The 18,546-nt window shown below is 42.6% G+C and overlaps 2 protein-coding genes across 3 annotated transcripts in view; one reads left to right on the top strand and one right to left on the bottom strand.

Moving 5' to 3' along the window:
* The window catches only part of LOC114645641 (immunoglobulin superfamily member 22-like), a 207,265-nt gene that overhangs the window by 180,816 nt on the left and 7,903 nt on the right, over positions 1 to 18,546 (top strand). For both annotated transcript variants that reach the window (XM_051923400.1, XM_051923399.1), the window contains exons 21-22: positions 12,725 to 13,024; positions 18,119 to 18,445. In XM_051923400.1, coding sequence (XP_051779360.1) covers positions 12,725 to 13,024; positions 18,119 to 18,445 — 627 coding nt within the window. The remainder of the gene's footprint in view (positions 1 to 12,724; positions 13,025 to 18,118; positions 18,446 to 18,546) is intronic.
* Positions 1,151 to 18,546, bottom strand: part of tmem86a (transmembrane protein 86A) — a 141,352-nt gene continuing 123,956 nt past the window's right edge. Inside the window, exon 4 of the transcript XR_007934194.1 lies at positions 1,151 to 1,257. The gene's annotated coding sequence lies outside the window, so the exon portion shown is untranslated. The remainder of the gene's footprint in view (positions 1,258 to 18,546) is intronic.

Here is an 18,546-nt window from a genome sequence, read left to right as displayed (position 1 = left end):
AACATGTGTTTTTACTGTGTATATGACAATAAACTTCTTGTATCTTGTATCTCGTAGTTTCAGAAATAAGCCTATTGCTGCTTATTTACTTTAGTATAATTAGAACATTAGAACAATCTAGATGAGAACAGGCCACTCAGCCCAACAAAGCTCGCCAGTCCTATCCACTTATTTCTTCCAAAAAACAATCAAGTCGAGTTCTGAAAGTCCCTAAAGTCTTACTGTCTACCACACTACTTGGTAGCTTATTCCAAGTGTCTATCGTTCTTTGTGTTAAGAAAAACCTCCTAATGTTTGTGCAAAACTTACCCTTAACAAGTTCTAACTGTGTCCCCGTGTTCTTGATGAACTCATTTTAAAGTCACTGTCTTGATCCACTGCACTAATTCCCTTCATAATTTTAAACACTTCAATCAGGTCACCTCTTAGTCTTCTTCTACTTAAACTCTAAAGGCTCAGCTCTTTTAATCTTCCCTCATTACTCATCCCCTGTAGCCCTGGACTCAGCCTAGTCGCTCTTCTCTGGACTTTTTCTAGTGCTGCTATGTCCTTTTTGTAGCCTGGAGACCAAAACTGCACCCAGTATTCCAGATGAGGCCTCACCAGTGTGTTATAAAGCTTGAGCAGAACCTCCTGTGACTTGTACTCCACACATCAAGGCACTATATAACCTGACATTCTGTTAGCCTTCTTAATGGCTTCTGCACACTGTCGGGAAGTCGATAGCTTAGAGTCCACTACGACTCCTGAGTCCTTCTCATAAGGTGGACTCTCGATTTTCAGACTGCCCATTGTGTATTCAAACCTCGCATTTTTACTTCCTATGTGTAATTCTTGACATTTGCTGACATTAAATTTCATCTGCCACAAATCCGTCCAAGCATGTCTGCTGTCCAAGTCCTTCTATAATGATATAACAGATTCCAAATTATCTGCTAATCCACCTATCTTGGTATCATATGCACAATTAACCAGCTTGTTACTAAATCATCTAAATCATTTCCATCCATCCATCCATTTTCTAACCCGCTGAATCTGAACACAGGGTCACAGGGGTCCACTGGAGCCAATCCCAGCCAACACAGGGCACAAGGCAGGAAACAATCCTGGGCAGGGTGCCAATATTAAAATTAGCAGCGGCCCAAGAACTAACCCCTGCTGGTCACCACTCTTAACGTCAGCCAATTCTGATGAGGTTCCTCGTACCATCACCCTCTGCTTCCTGTGTCTGAGCCAATTCTGCACCCATCTAAAAACCTCACCATGAACTCCCACTTCTTTTAGTTTGATGCCCAACCTCTCATGTGGCCCCTTATCAGGATGTTTAGAGCTGTACTAACATCTGCGATTGGCGGAATGTAAACAGCAGTCACAATTACCACATTTATCTCTCTCGGTAAATAGAATGGTCTGCAAATGATTGACAGAACTTCTAAGTCAGGGGAACAATGTCTGTCTGTAACTCTGCTGTTAATACACCACTCATTGTAAAGTTCATTCATTTCACAGTAAATGTATTTCTAATGGGACTACTGACATGACATTTTCACCAGATGTCGGTAAGAATCCAAGTAATAATAATAAATGTATTATTATTATTATTATTATTATTTATTTATTCATAGGCGCCTTTCTAAACATTTAAGGACACCAAACAATAGATAAAATACACATAATAAAAAAAAATAAAATACAAAATTTAGAACAATGGGCGGCACGGTGACGCAGTGGATAGTGCTGCTGCCTTGCAGTTAGGAGACCTGGGTTCTTCCCGGGTCCTCCCTGCGTGGAGTTTGCATGTTCTCCCCGTGTCTGCGTGGGTTTCCTCCCACAGTCCAAAGACATGCAGGTTAGGTGGATTGGCGATTCTAAATTGTGCTGGGTGTGTGTGTGTGTGCCATGCGGTGGGCTGGCGCCTTGCCTGGGGTTTGTTTCCTGCCTTGCTCCCTGTGTTGGCAGGGATTGACTCCAGCAGACCCCCGTGACCCTGTAGTTAGGATATAGCAGGTTGGATAATGGATGGATGAATATATATATATATATATATATATATATATATATATATATATATATATATATATATATATATATATATATATATATATATATATATATATATATATATATGGTTGAAATAGTTTATAATGCAAAGAGTACACGACACGTGTTTCACCCTAATTCTGGGCTCATCAGGCATACACACTCACTGCATCCCCTCTCGGGAATCGAACCTCGAACGTCAGCGGCAAAGCCCCTAACGCTGCGCTACGGCATGTGACAATAAAACTATTTCAACCATTCTATGATCTTCTTCTCGCAACTGAAAGAGTGCAACGTGGCAGATGTTAGCCGACTTGCTGACCAACCACAAGCGTTACCTGGTAGGTAACCACCCATACAATCAGATTGTGATTCAGACTACGAATGCCATGAATGTAATTACCTCGATCTACATGCTGTCAAATGAACAAACCACACGCCGTAGCGCAGCGTTAGGGGCTTTGCCTCTGGTGCTGATGTTCGAAGTTTGATTCCCGAGAGGGGATGCAGTGAGTGTGTACGCCTGATGAGCCCAGAATTAGGGCGAAACACGTGTCGCGTACTCTTTGCATTATTTGACAGTAAAACTATTTCAACCATGATCTGCTTCTCGCAACTGAAAGAGAGTACCGTGGCGGATGTTAGCCGACTTGCTGACCAACCACAAGCGTAAGTAGGTAACCACCCATACAATCAGATTGTGATTCAGACTACGAATGCCATGAATATATATATATATATATATATATATATATATATATATATATATATATATATATATATATATATATATATATAATATATATAAAGGGAATACCATTTGAAACCCAAGTCAATTAATCTACATTTTCTCGTATAGTGTCTTTCAACAGTCATCGATCTATGAGTTAATATGCATTGCTGCATGTTATGGTTCTTCCAGTGATTTATTGTAATATTTTATGTGGTACACTTCTGCTTCCAGTAAAATATATGTAAAGGGAATATCATGTGAAACCCTAGTCAATCAGTCTTTAATTTATATAGTGCCTTTCTATACTCCGTGATCTATAAGCAGTACACATTGCTGCGATTTCTTGTGATGTTTCATGAACTGCAACTTCTGCTTCCTGTGCAAATTTATAAAGGTAACAGCATATGAAGCCTTAGTCAGTCGGTCTTCTTTTATATGGGGGGCCCTTTGACACTCCTTGAGTTATAAGCAGTACATATTGGTGCATGTCCTGGTTCTTCATGACATGGCTTGTAAAGTTTAGATTTGAAAAGTGAGAATGATTCAATATTTCTAAGCTCAGATGGTCGTGAGTTCCAGAGCTGGTGATATGAGGTGACGAAGGGGACAGTCAAGTGGATGAAGGAAGAGGATCTAAGGGTGTGGGAGGGAATGGCAACATAGAGGAGGTCAGACAGATATGGAGGGGCGAGGTTGTGGAGAGCCTTAAAAGTTAACAGGAGAATTTTGAATTGAATGCGGAACTTACCTAGAAACTAGAGAAGCTGCTGCATGATGGTAGTGATATGGTGAGTAGAGGGGGTTCTAGTAATGATGTGGGTGGGAAGCTGAATTCTGGACCAGTTGAAGCTTATAAAGAGATTTGTGAGAAAGACCAAAGAAAAGGGAATTGCAGTAATCCATACGAGAGGTGACAAGGCTATGAAGGAGGATAGCAGTGGTGTGGGGAGTGAGAGAGGGGCGAATACAATTAATGTTACACAGGTGGAAATACAGTAAGCAGACCGGGAGATATTACTGATGTGGGACTGAAAAGACAGAGTAGTGTCAAGGATGACACACAGACTCTTAACCTGTGCGGAAGGGGAGACAGAGGTGTTGTGGGGTACAAAATCTGTACATTTTGGTTTATATTTACATTATATTTTGTTCAAGACAAGACAATAGACGAACTACATTCAGGAGAAATCAAAGCATGTCTTTTTCCCAGTTATATCTCACTTTTAAAACAGCTGTTCCAACATAGAAATGAAGACATGCTGGTGGCTCAATTACTTTATAACCTGAGAAAGGTTGGACATCTAGTTATTTTACAGCCTGGGAAAGGAAGACATAGCGACACCTCAGAAAACATAAAAAAGTTGTATTGTTTGGGAAAACGGAGAGTGAATTCATTCATCACATTAACAGCCAACCAATCAGAATATCTAACAAGCACATCTTGCAAAACCCCCCAGTACAATTTTAGAATAAATATGCCTCGTCTGAGGAGCAATATAGTGAGTAAGGAAGTAAGTGAGTAAGGAAGGAGGGAGGAAGAAGAAGGGACGAAGACGTCAGAGGTGGACAGAGCGACGTCAATGTGCGACCGTTTCCATCTGTTCGTCAGAAAAGCATCATGAGCAAATACAAGTGCTAATATCACAAGCGGCCTGCAACATTCATCCTTGTCATCTGTAACTTATTCGTAAGCTTTTTCTAAAGACTATATACAGTATATCCAGACTTTTCTATCAGTCCTATTTTCCATTATTCTTTGTTCCAGTGGTATTATTATTATTCCTGTAATAAATACAGTGCTGCTTTTAACTTTCTACGCTTTGTCTTAATGTCTAGTATGATTGAAATAATAAGGTAGACTTCTTTGAGCACCCAGTGCGGCCGAAGGTTTGCCATGCGCTCCGTGCTGCGAGGTTTATTAAGGCTGAGGGTGTGCGCTCCACCCAATAGTAGGGAACAGGACATGAAGAAAGGCATTCTTGGCTGATAAATGGCCTATAGTCAAGGATGCTGAGCTTTTGTATGTTTAAATGTATTCTTGGAGACTAAAAGTAATATTTAGGTCTGAGATATCATTAAAACATCGTATGTTGTTCGTGCCGATAATAAGTAAGTCTCTTTAAGTGCTGAGTGACAGGCTGTGTTATTCCTAAGGCACTTGTTTGGTTTAAAGTGCTAGAGGTTAATCAGCTGTGTGTGTGTCATTCATGATGTGGTTAGGGTCTGTGTGTATGCGTATCGCTGTGTATGTGTGTGTTAATCTTAAAGTGCAACAGTAGACCAACCCCATAACGAACTTGACAAGTACACTTTACCCTTGAAGTAAGTAGAGGGAAATACTAGGATAATACAAGAGGAATTATCAATAACAAATGAAAAATGATCAGTTTTGGATAATGCTGATTTTGTACCAATGAGGAGAACCTCAGTTTTGTCACTTGTTATTTAATTTAAGAAAATTTGAAGAAAACCAGGATTTGATTTCTGCTATGCAATCAATAAGCGAGGAGGGTGGAAAGGAAAAAGTAGGTTTGCTAGTGAGATAGAGCTGGGGGTCATCAACATAACAGTGGAAGCTAATGTTAGGATTAATCTACACATGCAAAGAAATCAAAACAAATAAGTCCATAAGTTAAATTATGTGTAATAAAGTGGAATGACACCAGAAATAAGTATTGAACACACTTACTGAAATTTACTTAATATTTAGTAGAAAAGCCTTTGATGGTGATGACCGCTTCAAGACGCCTCCTGTATGTCACATGCATTGCTCAGGTGTGATTTTTGGCCCATTCTTCCACACAAACTGTCATGAAATTTTGAAGATTCCAGAGGCCTCTTCAATGAACTCTGAGCTTCAGTTCTTTCCATAGATTTTCAATTGGATTCAGGTCGGCTGATTGACTGACTGCGCCATTCTAGCAGCTTTATTTTCTTTCTCTGAAACCAATTGAGAGTTTCCATGGCTGTGTGTTTGAGATCCTTGTCTTGCTGAAATGTCACACCCTCATCTCATCTTCAGTATCCTGGCAGATGGCAGCAGATTCTTATCAAGAATGTCCAAGTACATTTCTCCATTCATCCTTCCTTCAATTATATGAAGTCTGCCGGTATCATATGCTGAAAAACAGCCCCCCACCATGATGTGCCCACCTCCAAACTTCACTGTTGGTGTGGTGTTTTTGGGGTGATGTGCAGTGCCATTTCTCCTCCAAACATGGTGTGTGCAATGACATCCAAAGAGTTCAGTTTTGCTCTCATCTGACCAGACTCTATCCTCCCAATATTTCATTGGCTTGTCCAAATGTTGTGTAGCAAACTTTAAACGAGCTTTAATGTTCTTTTTCTTCAGCAGTGGAGTCTTGCGCAGTGAGCGTGCGCAGAGCCATTGGTGGTTGAGTGCGTTACTTATTGTTTTCTTAGAAACAACTGGACCTGCTAATTCCAGGTCTTTCTGAAGCTCTCGGCGAGTGGTCCTTGGCTCTTGGACAACTCTTCTGATTATTCTTTTGACTCCTCTTTCAGAAATCTTTTGAGGAGCAGCTGGTCATGGCCAGTTTATGGCGAAATGATGTTCTTTCCGCTTCCAGATTATGACCCCAAAGGTGCTTACTAGAACATTCGGAAGTTTAGAAAGACATCTGTCACCAATGCCATCAGAATGTTTGGCAACAATAAGGTTGTGAAGGTCTTGAGAGAACTCTTTGCTTTCACCCATCATGAGATGCTTCTTGTGTGACACTTTGGGAATGAGAATCCTTTGTATAGGCCATCAATTAGGAATAAACCAGCAGATATTCATTTACATTGACAGGGGGTGTCACAATAAGACACAGGAAACATCAAAGGTTTGGGGCAGTCACCCGTATAATATTCCTGGCTGCAAAATGGATATTTTTTCCAAGAGTTGTGCATGGCACAATGCCCAAAACAGAACTGATTTGACTTTGGTAAAATGGCGGTTTTAAAGGCCATGACTGGAAGTGACGTCATCTGGACTGAAACCGGAAGTGATGTTTGTTGAGACCGGAAGTGACATCATTAATGGTTCCGGCACCTAGTGGGATTTCATGAGGACAGTCTGAAGAGGACAGAGAGAGAAAGTTAGTGCAGCTCGCCACCCCCTGTCCTGGTATGGTACTACTCTCTTATTTAACCCTTTAACCGCCAACTCCCTAAATATTCCCCAAGCCAGGCGAAATCTGAACAATTTTTGTTTTTTTACTTTTTTACATTTTTTTTACATTTTTTACATTTATTCAAGCAGTATTGACCACTAAATGTTGTGCAAGTTGCCAGTGTATACACGAAATCTATAAATGTAACCTGAATTCTCAGCTAAGCAAAACATCTTGATATCAAACCGTGCCCTTTTCAATGGTAGATACTGTCGAAACTGTAAGCGGCCCTTCCACGACAATAAACTTTCATCAACTGCAACTGACGGTCCTGGCATGTAGGGCAACTGAAATGCTTCAAATAAATGATCAATCAAAGGACGTAGCTTGAACAAGTGGTCGCGGTTTGGATCTTTCTTATCTGGCTCGTTTCTGTTGTCATTCAAATGAAAGAATTTCAGCAGCAAAGAGAATCGGTTACGTGTCATGACAGCTGCAAAAATAGGTGTTGCATACATAGGATCTGTAGACCAGTACATCTCAATATCTGGTTTTCTGATTATTCCCATCAACATCAAAATCCCAATGAATTTTTTCATTTCGTTTTCATCAGTGTCAAACCAAGCACGAACACGGGAATGTGGAGGTAAATTGGGATTTTTCTCAATAAACTGTGCTACATACAGATTTGTCTGATGAACAAAATGTCTGATCAAATCAGGTGACACAAACAGCTCATAAAACTGCTCAGCAGTGTAATTGTTTACATCAACAATAAAGCCACATGTTCCCTCAAACGAATGCAGAAAAGGTAGTTCACCACGGGCAGCAGCCCAGCTGAGATGCTGGGGATACACCCACTCAGCGCCGTCATCCGATGCGTCTTCATTCACAATATCATGCAGCGCACGTTGCTGCTCATCACTGTCACTAAAATCTTCTTCAGAACTGCTACAATCATGATCAGAACTGTCCAAAATCGCCTGCAAAGCCTCACTTGAAGTCAGTTTACGTTTCGCCATATTCACAGCTGTTACATGCGAATCACGTCACATGACCGGCCAAAACAACCACAGACTTGTCGAAATACAACGTAGTAATAATACCCACGCCAAACCGTCAGTTATACTACTTGCCAGGCATTCATATAACCACAGGCAAATGTGCCGGATAATTCCGGCAGTATGGCGTTAGCATTAAAACAGCGGTGCCGGATATATCCGGCAGAGGGCGGTGAAGGGGTTAAGCCCTCTGGCTATACTGGCTATACTAATTTTCTGAGATATTGAATTTTGATAGATATTGAGAGATAGATAGATAGATAGATAGATAGATAGATAGATAGATAGATAGATAGATAGATAGATAGATAGATAGATAGATAGATAGATAGATAGACAGATACTTTATTAATCCCAAGGGGAAATTCCCATACTCCAGCAGCAGCATACTGATTAAAACAATATTAAATTAAAGAGTGATAACAATGCAGGTATACAGACAGACAATAACTTTGTATAATGTTAACGTTTACCCCCCCGGGTGGAATTGAAGAGTCGCATAGTGTGGTGGAGGAACGATCTCCTCAGTCTGTCAGTGGAGCAGGACGGTGACAGCAGTCTGTCGCTGAAGCTGCTCTTCTGTCTGGAGATGATCCTGTTCAGTGGATGCAGTGGATTCTCCATGACTGTCAGGAGTCTGCTCAGCACCCGTCGCTCTGCCACGGATGTCAAACTGTCCAGCTCCATGCCTACAATAGAGCCTGCCTTCCTCACCAGTTTGTCCAGGTGTGAGGCATCCCTCTTCTTTATGCTGCCTCCCCAGCACACCACCACGTAGAAGAGGGCGCTCGCCACAACCGTCTGATAGAACATCTGCAGCATCTTATTGCAGATGTTGAAGGATGCCAGCCTTTTAAGGAAGTATAGTCGGCTCTTTCCTTTCTTGCATAGAGCATCAGTATTTATCATCCAGCTGCACTCCCAGGTATTTATAGGTCTGTACCCTCTGTACACAGTCACCTCTGATAATCACGGGGTCCATTAGGTGCCTGGGCCTCCTAAAATCCACCACCAGCTCCTTGGTTTGGTGGTGTTCAGGTGTAGGTGGTTTGAGTCGCACCATTTAACAAAGTCCTTGATGAGGTTCCTAATAATAATAATTCTTTACATTTATATAGCGCTTTTCTCACTACTCAAAGCGCTCAGCAATTGCAGGTTAAAGGCCTTGCATAAGGGCCAAACAGAGCAGAGTCCCTATTGGCATTTACGGGATTCGAACCGGCAACCTTCCGATTGCCAGTGCAGATCCCTAGCCTCAGAGCCACCACTCCGCCTTCTCCTGCCCACTCCTGATGCAGCCCATGATAGCATTGTCATCAGCGAACTTTTGCACGTGGCAGGACTCCGAGTTGTATTGGAAGTCCGATGTATATAGGCTGAACAGGACTATAGATAGATAGATAGATAGATAGATAGATAGATAGATAGATAGATAGATAGATAGATAGATAGATAGATAGATAGATAGATAGATAGATAGATAGATAGATAGATAGATAGATAGATAGATAGATAGATAGATACTTTATTAATCCCAGGGGGAAATTCACATACTCCAGCAGCAAAAAATATTAAATTAAAGAGTAATAAAAAATGCAGGTAAAAAACAGACAATAACTTGAATAATGTTCAACGTTTACCCCCTCTGGTGGAATTGAAGAGTCGCATAGTTTGGGGGAGGAATGATCTTCTCAGTCTGTCAGTGGAGCAGGACAGTGACAGCAGGCGCTCCTGTGCTGCTGACCACAATGTCAGACCTGCAGTTCCCGAGACGCACATACTGAGGTCTGTCTGTAAGATAGTCCACGATCCATGCCACCAGGTATAAATCTACTCCCATCTCTGTCAGCTTGTCCCTAAGGAGCAGAGGTTATATATTACAGTATATGTGTTACCGACCTCAGGCCTAGGGGAACCTGGGCCAGGTACAAGTCACTGTTGCTACAGGGTGTAGCCACAGCAATATGGTGTAAAACATAAAAGAAACAGACAGCAGTCCCGAGTCTCAGACCATACTTCTCTGTTCTCTTCTACTTTTATTCTCCTTTTCCCAGAAATATATATATGCTTCAATTTCTGCATAGATGAACATGGTAATCAGTGAAAACAATGGTGCAAGCCAATTTACTCTGTATAACAAATAGTGTAAACACATTTACTTTGAGTACTGGATTAGAAACCAATGTCCCCAGAACTCGTTAATTTTCCAAGGAAGCAAACAGTTCTGTATCCCCACATTGTGTGTAGATAAGATACAAAATCAAAGCAGTCTGACTATTCAAAGCAGGTGACTCTTTAGCAAGACAGGTAAATATTTGTGTCCTGTAGATAGCCATCAGCAATAACCTGTAGCAGAAGTTTCCAGAAATGCTGCCTTTTCTTTAAAGCACTGGTTTATAGCCCATTACACTAAGCAACACACCGAAATGTCATTTTCTTTTAGAATACTGAATTCTAGCCCACCTAATTATTTTACATTAGAGCAAGTAATTAACCATAGTAAAAAATAGTAAAACGTAATAAATTGAAAGTAAATTATGTTTATTCATTGATAATACGATTTTGTTCTGTTTGACTTTGAAATTAGGACACAAATACTGTTTACATTTACACTTTTACTCTAAATTTTCAGTAAAAAATTTTGTTAAATTACATTTTTGTCAATATTTTAATTCTGTGTTTGGACTTTCATCATGACAACGTGACGTATAACTGCCCATGAGTGGATTTTGTTTCTTTCTCTCTATTAAATAAAACGACTTTTTCGAATGTTTGGCTCTAAGATTTGTTAATTGTGTTTGCCAAAGCTATTTTAACAGGAAACTGTTAATGTTTAAATACTAATGGCATATCAAGATCTCCTTTGTTGTGTAATGTTATCCCCTGAAGATGTACTTCATTACCTTTCTTGGATCCATCCTTCTATCAACTTCTATCAGAAGACCGGACGTTGTTAATGATTTTAGATGTTCTTCGTGATATTGTAAGTTGTTTTTTTCATCTTCCGCACCATCACCACCAACTGTTTCAGTATAGTCTATTGATACGCATTTAACCAATTTGCCGTTTAACCGATCCACAATTTTGGTGTTAATTCATTTGACTTCATCGTTTCTCGGTGCTAGGATTTCCCGTGTACTCATTTTTTCTATTGATAACCCTTCACGATGAAGGGTCTTCTTTAATTGGGAACTTAAAATGAGGAAAACGTTAAAATTTCTAAGAGCTGAGAGAGCAGGAACTGTGTCTGACAAAAGCATTCACGCGAATGAGAGGTGAGAGGACCGTGGGCGTGGTTGAATATGATTGAGAGGAGGGCGGGGCTTGAAAAAATCTCATTGGCCAAAGTCTTAACTCGCGGGATTTGAAAAAATCTCTTGAACAAAGTCTCATCTTGTCCCAGGATTTTTTTATATAGAGAGATATGAGTTTCACTTTTTGAATTGAATTACTGAAATAAATTAACTTTTTGATGATATTGTAATTCATTGAGATGCACCTGTAGTTTGACTCTCTTTGCTGGAAGGAAAGTTAGCTTCATTGGTTTGACCTCGATTCCCTGCATGTGCACAAATACTGAAGAGCAACCTCTAAACCTCTAAAAATGGCATCAACATCTGGCGAGAGACCAAAGCAAATACACAAAAGCAAAATACTACGTGGGTAACTCAGACTTGTCGGACTCCGATTTTGATACAAGTAATCGAAAAAAGGAAAGTGAGGTCCCAGCATCAGCTGATTGGCCCCCAGCTGATTGTGGTGCTGAACACGTTTGTGTAGCTGATGCGCCTACAGCAGCATTCGCCTGGCAGGACCGCCACTTACAAAAAGCCAGATTGTGTCACACTGTCAATGCCACCACTGCATTCCTGCTGGCCATCGAGCTGACCCCCCTCATGCAGCCACTGCTGCCAGAGATGGTGAACAGGTGCTAACAGCAGCCACAGCACGCAGCAACAGTTGTTTTCTGTTGAGTTACATGAGAAACCACTGCTTTTGTGTGTTTTTCAGTAAACTGAAAACATGTTCAGCCCTCAAAGACTTCATATGTGCTTGGTGTTGGAGTGTGCTGATGGTGCTCGGTGGGGTTTGTCTCCTTGTGGGCCTGAATTGCAACAGGCCAGTTCAGGATTAGATGTTTTGATCTTTCTGAGATCATCATGGTGCCGGAGCAGGGGACATTGCAGCCACCGAGTGGATGGACACGGTCTTGATTGCTCACTGTGAACCATTACGGGTGACATAGATAGATAGATAGATAGATAGATAGATAGATAGATAGATAGATAGATAGATAGATAGATAGATAGATAGATAGATAGATAGATAGATAGATAGATAGATAGATAGATAGATACTTTATTAATCATGTCCTCCCATATTTGAAAGACTCCCTGGGGGACTGTTTGGGTGTGTCTTGTGATGGACTCTTGTACCATCTAAGATTTCTCCTGCTTTACTGTCATATATATTGGGACAGGGTACCATATTGAAGGGGATGTGTGATTTTTGGACCCATCTGCCTTGCTCTGTAAGATCTTTCTAGTTCTGGATTTGCTTAAGAAGCTAACATTTTGCCACAATGCCACTTGTGACACATGACACACTGTAAATGGCAGAAGATGTTTCACTCTTCCGTGTCTTTTTTTTCCATAAGCTGCTGGTTCCCCCCAGTCTCTCCATTTCAGACATTAGCAACAGACAGACACCTGGTGAAATGGAATCTTCTGTCAGCCTGGATGACTGACTAAGGCTGTGTATCTCATTTCCAGATTTTCCACGCCCGCCAACCAACCTGAAGCTGGAGGAGGAGGTCCCCAATACGGTCACTCTGAAGTGGGACCACACTCCCGACATCGGTCAGGATGAGCACACCCACTACATCATCCTGAAGCGGGACGCCAGCACCGCCACCTGGTTCACTGCTGCTGACCGAGTTTTCGGCAATAAGTACACCGTCACCGGCCTGCTGCCCGGCCGCAAATATTTCTTCCGTGTGATTGCCCGGAATAACATTGGAGACAGCGACCCTCTGGACTCAAAGGAGCCATTCGTTATCGCTAAAGAGAAAGGTGAGACACGTCTAAAGAGACCACTTTCATATTTTCAGGGAAATGAAAACATTTGATCTACATGGCTGTATGGATTCCAAAAAACGTTTTACTCATGGCGTGACTCGGGAAATGTACTGAACATTTTAAACTTGAAGTGTCTAAGGCAGATTCTGACCTTCCATGACCCTGTCCATGCTGGCTAAATGTTTTGCCAAAAAACTCCTGTCAGGTCAGTATGGGGCTTGATGGCAATTGATGCAAGCTGCAGACAAACAACCCTGCGGCCCATGTCCCTGAATTGGATTCAGCAAGTGTGATGATGACTGCCTGGATAGTTGGGTGGATTTTTCAAGATAATCGTTAGGTCAATTGGCTTTTCTAAATTGGCTCCATGCATTGATGTGCATCTGAGTGCCATTTGTAATGGACTGGCACCTTGTCTAGGGTTGGTTCTCACCACTACACCTGATGTTTCTAGGATAGGCTCCAGCTGCCTCCTATGACTCTCTTATGTCACAGAACTGGATTCAGCAGGTTTGATGATTGACATCTAGCTGGCTGGATCTCCAAAGATGCCTGTTCAATTACTTGACTATTCTTAATAGGCTTTGTGTGTGTGTGCGTGTGTGTGTGTGTGTATGAAAGAGAGAGAGCAAGAGAGAGTTGCTCAGGTCCAAGGCTACTTCCTGCCTTGAACCAAATGGTGCTGGAAAAGGCTGCTGTACATCCACCCAGTCCTTAGACTGGATTCAGCAGGTTTGATGGCGGATGGTCAACTGGATAGCTCTCCTAAGACATATGTTGCAGCCAAATCCCACCCCAGACTGGCTGGATGAACAAATTCATGAATGGTTCTTCAACGTTGCCTCTTCAGTTAATTGGCATTTCCAGACTGGTCCGTGTAGGCTTGTGATTGAGTCTGCTCAGTGATGGACTGGCATTTTGGTCCAGGGTCAGTTGCTATGTTATACATAATATTTATAGGATAGGCAAAGCCCAAAGTGACCCCAAGCTGGGTCAAGTAAGTTTAAAGATCACAGGCTAACCACCTGACCGGCTAGATGGATGGATGAATGGATTGATTGATGGATGGATGGGAAAATATGCCTGTAAGGTTAATTGGCTATTCTAAATCAGCCTTATATGTGTGTGTCTGTGTGTGTGTGTGTGTGTGTGAGAGAGAGAGTGGGCCATGTCTAGGGCTGTTTGTCTTGCTCTCGATGATGCTAGTATAACTTCAGCCCAACCTTATCATGTTCTTGAGCTGGATTCAGCAGTGGTTGGTTGGATGGTACCCGTTAGGTTGACTGACTATACTAATTTGGCCCCATGTAGGCATGTGCTTGAGTGAACCCTCTAATGGACTGGCATCTTGTCCAGGATGAGGTTCTTGCCTATAAACCTAATGTTTCTAGGATAGGCTCCAGCCCCCTCCTATGACCCAGAACTGGATTCAGCAGGTCTAATGATTGATTGCTAGTTGACTGGATCTCCAACAATGCGTGTTCGGTTAATTGACTACTCTAAATTGACCTTGTGTGTGTGTGTGTGTGTGACTGGCCCCTGTCTAAGACTGCTTTCTGCTTTTTTTGGCCATTGGTGCTGGGATAGGCTGCAGACCATCCACCCAGTGCCTATTCAGTTGACTATTCTTAATTGACCTTGTGTGTGTGTGTGTGAGAGAGAGAGAGAGAGAGAGAGAGAGTTGCTCAGGTCCAAGGTTACTTCCTGCCTTGCATCCAATGGTGCTGGGAAAGGCTGATTTACATCCACCCAGTCCTTAGTCTGGATTCAGCAGGTTTGATGACGGATGGTCAACTGGATAGCTCTCCTAAGACATATGTTGCAGCCAAGTCCCACCCCAGACTGGCTGGATGAACAAATTCATGAATGGTTCTTCAGCGTTGCCTCTTCAGTTAATTTGCATTTCCAGACTGATCCATGTAGGCTTGTGATTGAGTCTGCTCTGTGATGGACTGGCATTTTGGTCCAGGGTCAGTTGCTATTTTATACATAATATTTATGGTATAGGCAAAGCTCAAAGTGACCCTAAGCTGGGTCAAGTAAGTTTAAAGATCACAGGCTAACCACCTGACCGGCTAGATGAATGAATGAATGGATGGATTGATGGATTGATGGATGGGTGGGCAAATATGCCTGTAAGGTTAATTGGCTATTCTAAATAAGCCTTATATGTGTGTCTTTGTGTGTGTGTGTGTGTGTGTGTGAGAGAGAATGGGCCATGTCTAGGGCTATTTATGTCTTGCTCTCGATGATGCTAGTATAACTTTAGCCCACCCTTAATCTTCTCGTGTTCATGAGCTGGATTCAGCAGGAGTTGGTTGGATGGTACCCGTTAGGTTAACTGACTATACTAATTTGGCCCCATGTAGGCATGTGCTTGAGTGAACCCTCTAATGGACTGGCATCTTGTCCAGGATGAGGTTCTCGCCTATACACCTAATGTTTCTAGGATAGGCTCCAGCCCCCTCCTATGACCCAGAACTGGATTCAGTAGGTCTAATGATTGATTGCTAGTTGACTAGATCTCCAACAATGCCTGTTCGGTTAATTGACTACTCTAAATTGGCCTTGTGTGTGTGCGTGTGTGTGTGTGTGTGTGTGTGTGTGTGCATGTGTGTGTGTGTGAGACAGAGAGTTGCTCAGGTCCAAGGTTACTTCCTGCCTTGCACGCAGTGGTACTGGAAAAGGCTGTAGTACATCCACCCAGTCCTTAGACTGGATTCAGCAGGGTTGATGACAGATGGTCAACTGGATAGCTCTCCTAAGACAAATGGCTCCACGCCAGACTGACTTGCTGACAGTGTTCATGAATGAGTCTTCAATGTTGCCCCTTCAGTTAAGGCTGGTCCATGTAGGCATGTGATTTGAGTTGGCTCTGTGATGATGGACTGGCACTTTGGTCCAGGGTTGATTCCTACCTTACACCTGATATTTATCCGATAGGCAGAGACCAAATTGACCCTAAGCTGAGTTAAGTAAGTTTAAAGATCACAGGCAGTCCCACCTGGCTGGCTAGATGAATGGATGGATCAAAGATGCCTTGTAAGGTTCATTGGCTTTTCTAAATTAGCCTTAAATGTGTGTGTCTTTGTGTGTATGTGTGTCAGAGAGGGGGGGGGGGGGGGGGGGGGGGCCATGACTAGGGCTGGTTTTTGCCTTACCCTCGATGATGCTAGTATAGGCTTCAGCCCACCCACAACCCTCTCATGTTCTTGAACTGGATTTAGCAGGAGATGGCTGGATGAACCTCTATAGATGCCTGTTAGGTTAATTATACAAATTATATTAATTTGGCCCCCATGTACAGTGCATCCGGAAAGTATTTATAGCGCATCACTTTTTCCACATTTTATGTTACAGCCTTATTCCAAAATGGATTAAATTCATTTTTTTCCTCAGAATTCTACACACAACACCCCATAATGACAACATGAAAAAAGTTTACTTGAGATTTTTGCAAATTTATTAAAAATAAAAAAAATGAGAAATCCCATGTCCATAAGTATTCACAGCCTTTGCTCAATACTTTGTCGATGCACCTTTGGCAGCAATTACAGCCTCAAGTCTTTTTGAATATGATGCCACAAGCTTGGCACACCTATCCTTGGCCAGTTTCTCCCATTCCTCTTTGCAGCACCTCTCAAGCTCCATCAGGTTGGATGGGAAGCGTCGGTGCACAGCCATTTTAAGATCTCTCCAGAGATGTTCAATCGGATTCAAGTCTGGGCTCTGGCTGGGCCACTCAAGGACATTCACAGAGTTGTCCTGAAGCCACTCCTTTGATATCTTGGCTGTGTGCTTAGGGTCGTTGTCCTGCTGAAAGATGAACCGTCGCCCCAGTCTGAGGTCAAGAGCGCTCTGGAGCAGGTTTTCATCCAGGATGTCTCTGTACATTGCTGCAGTCATCTTTCCCTTTATCCTGACTAGTCTCCCAGTCCCTGCCGCTGAAAAACATTCCCACAGCATGATGCTGCCACCACCATACTTCACTGTAGGGATGGTATTGGCCTGCTGATGAGCGGTGCCTGGTTTCCTCCAAACGTGACGCCTGGCATTCACACCAAAGAGTTCAATCTTTGTCTCATCAGACCAGAGAATTTTCTTTCTCATGGTCTGAGAGTCCTTCAGGTGCCTTTTGGCAAACTCAAGGCGGGCTGCCATGTGCCTTTTACTAAGGAGTGAGTGGCTTCCGTCTGGCCACTCTACCATACAGGCCTGATTGGTGGATTGCTGCAGAGATGGCTGTCCTTCTGGAAGATTCTCCTCTCTCCACAGAGGACCTCTGGAGCTCTGACAAAGTGACCATCGGGTTCTTGGTCACCTCCCTGACTAAGGCCCTTCTCCCCCGATCGCTCAGTTTAGATGGCCGGCCAGCTCTAGGAAGAATCCTGGTGGTTTCGAACTTCTTACACTTATGGATGATGGAGGCCACTGTGCTCATTGGGACCTTCAAACCAGCAGACATTTTTCTGTAACCTTCCCCAGATTTGTGCCTCAAGACAATCCTGTCTCGGAGGTCTACAGACAATTCCTTTGACTTCATGCTTGGTTTGTGCTCTGACATGAACTGTCAACTGTGGGACCTTATATAGACAGGTGTGTGCCTTTCCAAATCATGTCCAGTCAACTGAATTCACCACAGGTGGACTCCAATGAAGCTGCAGAAACATCTCAAGGATGATCAGGGGAAACAGGATGTACCTGAGCTCAATTTTGAGCTTCACGGCAAAGACTGTGAATACTTATGTACATGTGCTTTCTCAATTTTTTTATTTTTAATAAATTTGCAAAAATCTCAAGTAAACTTTTTTCACGTTGTCATTATGGGGTGTTGTGTGTAGAATTCTGAGGAAAAAAATGAATTTAATCCTTTTGGAATAAGGCTGTAACAGAACAAAATGTGGAAAAAGTAATGCGCTGGGAATACTTTTTACTTGCTCAGATTTCATGTTTTGCAGTGTGCTTCCTCCCGGCTTGTGTCTGACTTCCAGAAGCCCCATTTAAAACACCATGTGGTGTCACATAACACAACTTACTCGTGTCTGATGGCTCCTTGTTAACAGACCTGATTTTTCTTGCCGTCCACAGAACATTTCAAGCTGAACATGAAAGAATACGTGAGGAAGGACCTGTCGCTCAAACCTGAGTTCGTCGTGCCCCTAAAGGACCACTCCGTATGCCGGGGCCATGACTGCACCATGAGCTGCGCTTTTGTGGCCAACCCGCAACCCCAGGTCTCCTGGTACAAAGGCGAAGTGAAGATATCGGAAAACCCCAAGTTCTGGCAGACCACCGCAAACAACGTCTGCACACTCACCATCCCAACCTGCAGCCTCAAAGACAGTGGCGAGTACACCTTGGTGGTGGAGAACAGCTTGGGACAGGCCAAGTGCAAGTGCAAGCTTTTTGTGTTTGGTAAGTGCGTCTGTGTGACGTTTCACACCCATAGTGGAAAATGAATGAACTTCTCACTTTTTATTTACAGAACCCCTCCATAATGTTTGGGACCAACACAC

This window comes from Erpetoichthys calabaricus, chromosome 2, assembly GCF_900747795.2.
Source record: "Erpetoichthys calabaricus chromosome 2, fErpCal1.3, whole genome shotgun sequence".
In the NCBI taxonomy this organism is placed as follows: domain Eukaryota; kingdom Metazoa; phylum Chordata; class Cladistia; order Polypteriformes; family Polypteridae; genus Erpetoichthys; species Erpetoichthys calabaricus.
The sequence above is the reverse complement of the archived record's forward strand: the minus strand, read 5'-3'. Positions and strand labels throughout refer to the sequence as shown.